Source organism: Urocitellus parryii, chromosome 7 (genome assembly GCF_045843805.1).
Source record: "Urocitellus parryii isolate mUroPar1 chromosome 7, mUroPar1.hap1, whole genome shotgun sequence".
NCBI lineage: Eukaryota > Metazoa > Chordata > Mammalia > Rodentia > Sciuridae > Urocitellus > Urocitellus parryii.
Genome location: NC_135537.1, coordinates 136,779,269 through 136,786,158, shown reverse-complemented (window position 1 = coordinate 136,786,158; position 6,890 = coordinate 136,779,269). Strand labels below are relative to the sequence as shown.

Here is a 6,890-nt window from a genome sequence, read left to right as displayed (position 1 = left end):
TCAACTAGAGAGCTCCACACTGTAGAGGAAATTCTCCATCTCTGTTCCAGACCAGGTCTGGATGGTGCTTCTACACAGAGAGGGGGTAAAAGAAAGTCAATATAGAGAATTGATCGATTCTAAGGGAGTGTATAAGGGCTGGAGGCTGGGGCAAGGGTCTGTCAGTAGGGGTTCTTGCTGAGCATCTGTGTGCTGGACACATGTGCTAGCAGTTATGTCTGTGAGGTACCCAGAGCACCAGCATCCAGGTGTGGAAGACAATGATAAAACAAGATCTTATTCTGGAGAGCAGCTGGCTCATCAGAATGGTTGCCAAAGCATCTCTGAGAAGATGACCTTGAGCTGAGAGAGATGGAAAGTAGGACCCACCCTCTTTGACTTCCAGCAGGCATTCTGAGCCACTGCTTGTATCATCAAGAAGTCTAGCTCTTCTTCGGAGACATCCTCCTTCCACAGGTGGAGGGCAATGAACTTGAGGGATAGCCCAGACTCCAAGAGCCAGATTATGGACAGCAGGCAAAAGAATCTCCCAGGATGCTGGAGCCTGCAGTAGGAAACCTCCTGTGCCAGCAGCATCCACCTAAAGGCTCCAGCTAGCACCTGCCTTCCTGATGCTGGTTAGGACACAGGGTTCCAGTGCACAATGACTCAGGTGAAAGTCGGAGATTGTATTGAGTCCAGGCAGAGTGACTCTGGGATGGCTGAACTGATTTGCCATGGGTGATAAGGCCCTGTCTGACTGCACAGAGCTGAGCAACAGTGCTCCCTGCACCCTCCACAGAGAGCTCAGGAGACCAGGGAGGGCAAGGGAAACTAAAAAGAGAGTGTTTCAGGAAACTGGTCCTGGTACCAGGTTTTTCCACAGAAAGCCCTCTGGCAAGGCTCTGTGAGTGGACCAGTGTCTTCCACACACATGTGATTGGTATTCCCAAAAGCCTGCTGGACTTTGTTTCTACCAGCTCTGAAGGCAGAACCGCAGGAGTGGCTGATATTCTCTGGGAAGGTCTCTGTGCACGTGCTCCTCAAGATGACCCTTTCAGAGATGATGTCCTGAGCTCTCCTTCCATTGGTGAAAGACCTAGGCCCACACACCAGTTCCTGACTCTATCCTGGATGCCCTGCCTCCACTGGAATTTAGCATCCCTGTGCCATGGCCACATCAAGGAGCTTGTGGTCCAAACTTCATGCCAAACTTCACTGTCCAACAACAAGTTCATGTCCATTCTCCAGGCCTCATGCCCTGCACCAATGAAGACCCCAAGCACAGCCATAACCAGGCTCCAAGCTCCCTTGGCCCTCCTTCTTACCCTGAGAATGCCAACTTGTTCTGCTGCCTTTCCTGACCTATCCACCCAATTTAATGACCCTGACTTCAGTATCCCCATACCCTGAGGATCTATGGTTATTAGCCAGCACAGTAGTTTGTTGTCTGGTGGGACAGATGCGTCAGAGGTGAACCCAAAGCCCAGCCCTTTTCCGTTCTCCAGTGAATTGATCTCTCACAGGTCACTTAGCCTCACCTGTATCTGCAGCCTGTGTACACATTGCAACTAGGCTGAGAATAGGTGCTATAACATAGGAATCAGGTGGGAAAATACTCAGAGTGTAATGAGAGCACCTTGTGAATGCCAAGTCTTGACATAGGACTCTTGCTCTAAAAATATATCAGCAAAGCATGGGGAGAAGCCCAGCTGGTAGAGGTTGCCCATCAGAACCTAACTAACCATAGCTGTAATTCTAAGTTTTCTTCAACCCTCCACCAAAGCCAGACAGTGCTTGGTGCAACTTTTGAGAAGGGCAGCTTGGCAGGAATAACAAAAATTTTAAATGTGTGACATTTCTTTTTCAGAATTCTACTTTTAGGAGAGTATTCAACAGAAATAATCTGGTTGGAGCACAAAGACCTGCATAGGTAATAAGCAAGTTGTGATCACAGAAAATCAGAAGCAGTTTAAAATTTGCCATCAAAGCAACTGGCTATGCAGGGCCTCCTGAAATGTAAAGGAATTTTCTATATCTATAGGTATCAACATGAAAATATAAAAGTCACTTTAGTTTCTAAACCGAAGGCACATAACTGCCCCCTCAGCTCTGATGACTCAAGAAGCATGGTTGGAAGTAAGTGTGTGATGTACATGGAAGGAAGGCTTTGGCTTCAGTCCCTAGTTTTGCCTGGTCCTGCATGAGGAAGGGTGCCAGCCACCCCCTTGAGCAGAGGGACTGGAGGAGAGGATCTGAGCATGAGTTTTCACCTCTTAGACATGTTTCTCACTCCCCTGATTTAAAACAAAAAACAAAACAAACAAACAAACAGTGTGATGATTCCTGCACTTTTTTTTTTTTTTTTTTGCAAAAATACCAGGCAGATGGTGTGTAGAGTCCACCATGATGTCCCAGGGTGGGTGCAGTCACTCTTGTGGTGACCTCCAGCATCAAGGGCCTGCAGTCCTGGATTGTACTGGGTGGACCAAACCTCCCAACCTGTCTCAAGATAGTATTAAAAGGCACTAAAGCCGGGTGTGGTGGCACATGCCTGTAATCTCAGTAGCTTAGTGAGACTGTGTTTCAAAACAAAAGCTGGGGTGTGGCTCAGTGGTAGAGCACCCCTGGATCCGATCTCCAGCCCCACAATAACACAAAAGGGTTTGAAGCTGATGCTCCTCTTGCTGTGGTTGCTTTGGTCAATTACTCCTCCATGAGGGGTGGTGGGAATGAGAAGGGGACACAGGGTCTAGGGAAGTCCCCGGGCCTCAACTCACCATCTGCTGTGGAAACACAGAATGCGTCAAATGCTTTATTGTCACTGTCTGGCGAGGGGATGGCGACCATGTCTCTAGGCCTTGTGGACCTGAGTGGGGCTGTCTGCAGCACAGTAGGAAGGTGGATGCAGTAGGGAGCCTGGAACAGGAGTGGGTGCCAGAGCCACCAGACCTGCTGCCATTGCCTGGCTTTGGTTCCAGCTGCATGTGTCCAGCACATGTGACCCTGGGGCTTCCAGGCCAGGCTGCACAGGGTAGGACCTTCCCAGCAGGCAGTGTGCAGTTGAGAAGGTTGTGTTCCCCAGACCCCTGGAGCCAAGCTCTCTTATCTAAAGCAGGATCAGTGCCAGATACTCTTTGTCGGGCTTTGGTATTCACCCCTGAGACTAAACTCTCTAAAGCACCATGTGCAGAAACCTAGTGTTGGCCTAAGTCCCCTGGAGAGGCCTGAGCTGATCCCAGATGAGGTCATGACTCCACTTCTTGTCCTTACAAGTCCCGGACCCTCCCTATGTGCCCATCTGCTTCAATAAAGGATCCCCAAACACTCTCCATGGCCTGCTGACCCCTGCACTGAGCTAGGTGCTGGGGCACAGGCTTCAGGGACCCTTAAGTCCCTGGATCACTTCAGACCCAGAGCAGAAGGTGTTTCCCATTACAGGCTGTGCCTGAGGCTAGGCACAGCTTCTGTCTCCCTGCTGGGGCTAGACAAGGTGGGGGACTGTGCCCTGAGTGGGTGCAATGGGAAGCCATCCTGGAGGAACCTGCTAGCAACAGCCTGAGGAGCCTTGGCTCCTGGGTGGTGAGTTCAGAGGGCTCCCTGCACACAGGTGAGCCCATGCCTCCTTACCACCCAACTGGGCTGGGGAGGCTGAAGTCAGGGTCCTGAACATCCATTAACTGGCATATACAGGGCAGTTATGCAGGGGATGCTTTCTGTTCCCACTGCCCATGCACACACACTGAACTCATGGCAGTCACTGCTGGACACCTGACGTGCCCGCTGGTTGGCCCTAACAACCAGAGAACCCACCAGCTCTTGTGCAGAAGAGGGGTACATAATGGCAGAAGGCTGAGCTGGGCACTAATTTTTTCCAGGGTGGCGCAGGTTGGAAAGTCCCTTAAACCCATGAACTCTGTGAACATAATAAAAAACTTAAATATCACTTTTAATTTATCATAAATATTATATTTCTTGTTTAAGTTTTTATAGATGTCCCACCTCTGAGATGATGGGTCAAAGGGGATCTTGAGGCCTGGTACTTGGGTGAGGTTGTGATACTAGGGCTGCTGAGGAGGTTGGTGACACCAGTCTTCTCAGGCTATGTCCTCTTGATGGCTAGAATGAGGGGCCTGATTGCAGAAGAGTCCCAACTTTGTTAGGAAGGAGATCCTGTTAAGTGTTTAGGGTCAGAGGGGACCCCAGCCTTGCCCGAGTGTTGTAGCAAGTGAGGAGCCTGTGCACCTTCCCTCCCCAAGAGGAGAAAGAAGTGAGGTAGGTGGTGAGGAGAGTCAGGTGAGAAGCCAGGGACCTCAGGGCAGGCTGGTGGGCTCTCCACAACTCCCTTCCATAGCCTGCTCTGCTGGCTAGTGGTTGTCGAGGTCCCACTGGAGAGAGCAGGGAAGGTGCTATCTGAGCATTCAGATCTCTGAGGAAAGAACCTGCTACATGTTCTGTTGGGAGGTAGTCTCTTGAATAAAGAATATATGATTCCTGAGGGTTGACCAGCTGATCCAGGCATCATCCAAGTTACAGGCAGTGAGGGGAGGCAGGCCTCAGGCTTGGCTCTGAAGTAGCTTCACAGCTGGGTGAGGCCTGGCCCTTGCTCTTCTTATCCCTGTGCTCTTGGATCCAGCATGCACAGGAGTTCTCGCAGCTGAGATTCTGATGTGGGTGGGCAGGCCCAGCCCTAGACAGAAGGTGAAGCAGGGGGGCTGCATGCGCTATCTGTGCTGTTCCTGCTGCCACCAACACCACCCCACGTGATGCTCAGGGGTGCCTCTGTCCCCACATGGCCAATTGCCCCTGCTCCAGCCAGTGGAAGGCTTGGCGTTTCTCCATGGTCCCTGGCCTGCCTCACAGCAGCACTGGTGTCTGCCAAGGCTCTTGCTCACTTGAGGTGGTGGCACAGAGCCCAGGTTCTCTGAGGTTGCTAGGAGTTTGAGCCCTGGAACACCAGGAAAGAGGAGCAATGGCTTGGACTTCCAGAGGCTCCTGCTTCAGCCTGGCTTAGCAACGGTTGTATAACCAGGACCATGTAACCGCATGGCCCCTGGAGGCTGGGAGGTGGCCAGCTCTCAGGCTGGTGATCAGAATGCAGCAACCTGGACAGCAGAAATGACCTTGAGTGGTGTGTCTAGTGTCCTGTAAGGGCCACTTATGTGTTCATTCTCTCCTGGAGTCCTTCTGGTTGGAAGTGCGGAAGTGCCACACCAAGGCCAAAAAGCATGTCAACCACCAGTGGAACCTGGCTCCAGACTCCTAGTCCTGTACTCTTGGACTGAGCTCCACCATTACCTGATGAGGTAGGCACCCCAGACACTGAGGACCAGCAACCCCCAGCTGGCACTGAGGCTCACGGAGCTGTTGCAGAGGTCTGTGTTGCAACAGGAAGCTCTGGAGTAACTCAGGCTCTCTTGGAAGCCAGGGCAGGTGTAAGCACATGACTTTATAACAAGCGTTTTCTGTCTTGGGGGACCTGGAAGAGGCAAGATAGAGAGCTGTTTATTGAGACCTGTGGGATCCACTCCTGCCCCTCTCAAAACACTCAGGCCTCCCCACAGCCTGCCTGATGCTTCCTCCTTGCTCTCCCACCCCACAGGGAAGCATGGCAGGAGGTGACCAGGGTCAGGGCCCAGCATGTGACCACCACTAGGGCTTTTATCTGCTACTCTACTTCCCCACTCTTCCTTTCTGAGTAGCTGGTACCCTTGGGAACAATCTGAATTGTTGTGTTTCCCGTGCAGCGTGTGGAGTGGACAGAATATCCTGTCTGCTCTTCCACTTGGAAGAAAGCAGCAGCGTTGTGCCCATTTTTCAGGGTAGAGACAATCACAGTGTTTAACCTGAACAATTGCCGGCCAATCTCAGTGCCTAAATTAGAAATGGGGGACTTCCCAGGCTCGCCTTTTTGCTGGAGGCTCCAGGTGCCAGATCCACATCTCACCCCACACCACCCTGACCCCCATTTGCCTGGAAGGCAGATACTCACTGTTCCAGGTTGTCAGGCAGTATCGGACATCAGCCCTGCAAGACGTAGGCTGGAAGCAATTTCCTGATGCCAAGCACTGGTGACACTTTAGGCCCTGGACTGGAGGAGAGATGCTTCGGTTCAGGGACCCAGGCCTCCCACTCCACAGCCATTGATCCCACAGGTGTGGACCCTGCTTTTTGGAAAGCACCCACCTCCCAAACCCTCCACCTCATTCTGGCTCCCCCATCTGCCTGCCCACCCTGGCAGTCAGCCCACTGCTGGTTCTGGGAGCACACCAGAAGTCATAGCACCATGCATTCTCTAGGGCAGGAAACTGAGGCTCTGAGCAAATCCTGCCCTGTGCCCTGGCTCCTTCTCTGGGCAGCAGAGGGGCACATCATTCTGGGGGCATGTCCACGTACATCAGACTCTCAGAATGGCAGCCAGGGTCCCCAGAGCCCTGGGGACACAGGGCAGGGCACCTACAAGCTTACCTGGCCATGCCAACAGGAATAGAGGCAGCAACCAGAGCAGGTGTCGCATCCCTAGTCCAAGAAGGTAGGCAGGCAAGTGTACAGAGCAAATGTCTGGCCTGCATGAGGCCAGCTGACTTTTATAAGCCCCCGCCAGATGTGGTGGGTGGGGTGTCAGTCCTAGCTCACTCCTAGCTAATGACATGTGTTGTCACGGGGGTGTGGTTAGATGATGAACACTTCTGGAATTCACCTGACTGGCCCAGGCCTCCGCCAGCCATTGGACCTTATTTCCCCACTTCCCTCTGTGGGCCAGGACAACCATGCTGCTCTGCCTCTTGCTGGGGCCCCTCCCTGGCAGCATAATCTGCTCCACCATAACAAACACTGCAGACAGGGTCAGAACCGCAGAGAAGCATCTTCCCCATTCTGGATGCTGAAGACTGAGGGCGAGGTGCCTACAG

At 52.4% G+C, this 6,890-nt stretch overlaps 1 protein-coding gene across 1 annotated transcript; it reads right to left on the bottom strand.

Annotated features, from left to right (window-relative positions):
- Nucleotides 1–6,496, bottom strand: LOC144256194 (ly-6/neurotoxin-like protein 1). The gene is made up of 4 exons (XM_077801265.1): nucleotides 6,448–6,496; nucleotides 5,972–6,070; nucleotides 5,278–5,458; nucleotides 1–70 (listed from the first exon to the last, which is right to left on the bottom strand). The coding sequence occupies exons 1-4, from the start codon at nucleotides 6,494–6,496 to the stop codon at nucleotides 1–3; spliced, it is 399 nt and encodes a 132-aa protein (XP_077657391.1).
- Nucleotides 6,497–6,890: the final 394 nt, after the last annotated feature.

Excerpts from the sequence above, each read along its gene's own strand:
- LOC144256194 (XM_077801265.1), bottom strand. The coding sequence starts at position 6,496 with ATGCGACACCTGCTCTGGTTGCTGCCTCTATTCCTGTTGGCATGGCCA. Across the intron at positions 6,071-6,447 it reads ATTCCTGTTGGCATGGCCAG|TCCAGGGCCTAAAGTGTCAC; the intron begins GTAAGCTTGTAG and ends TCTCTCCTCCAG. Across the intron at positions 5,459-5,971 it reads CTGCCTGACAACCTGGAACA|GTCCCCCAAGACAGAAAACG; the intron begins GTGAGTATCTGC and ends TGCCTCTTCCAG.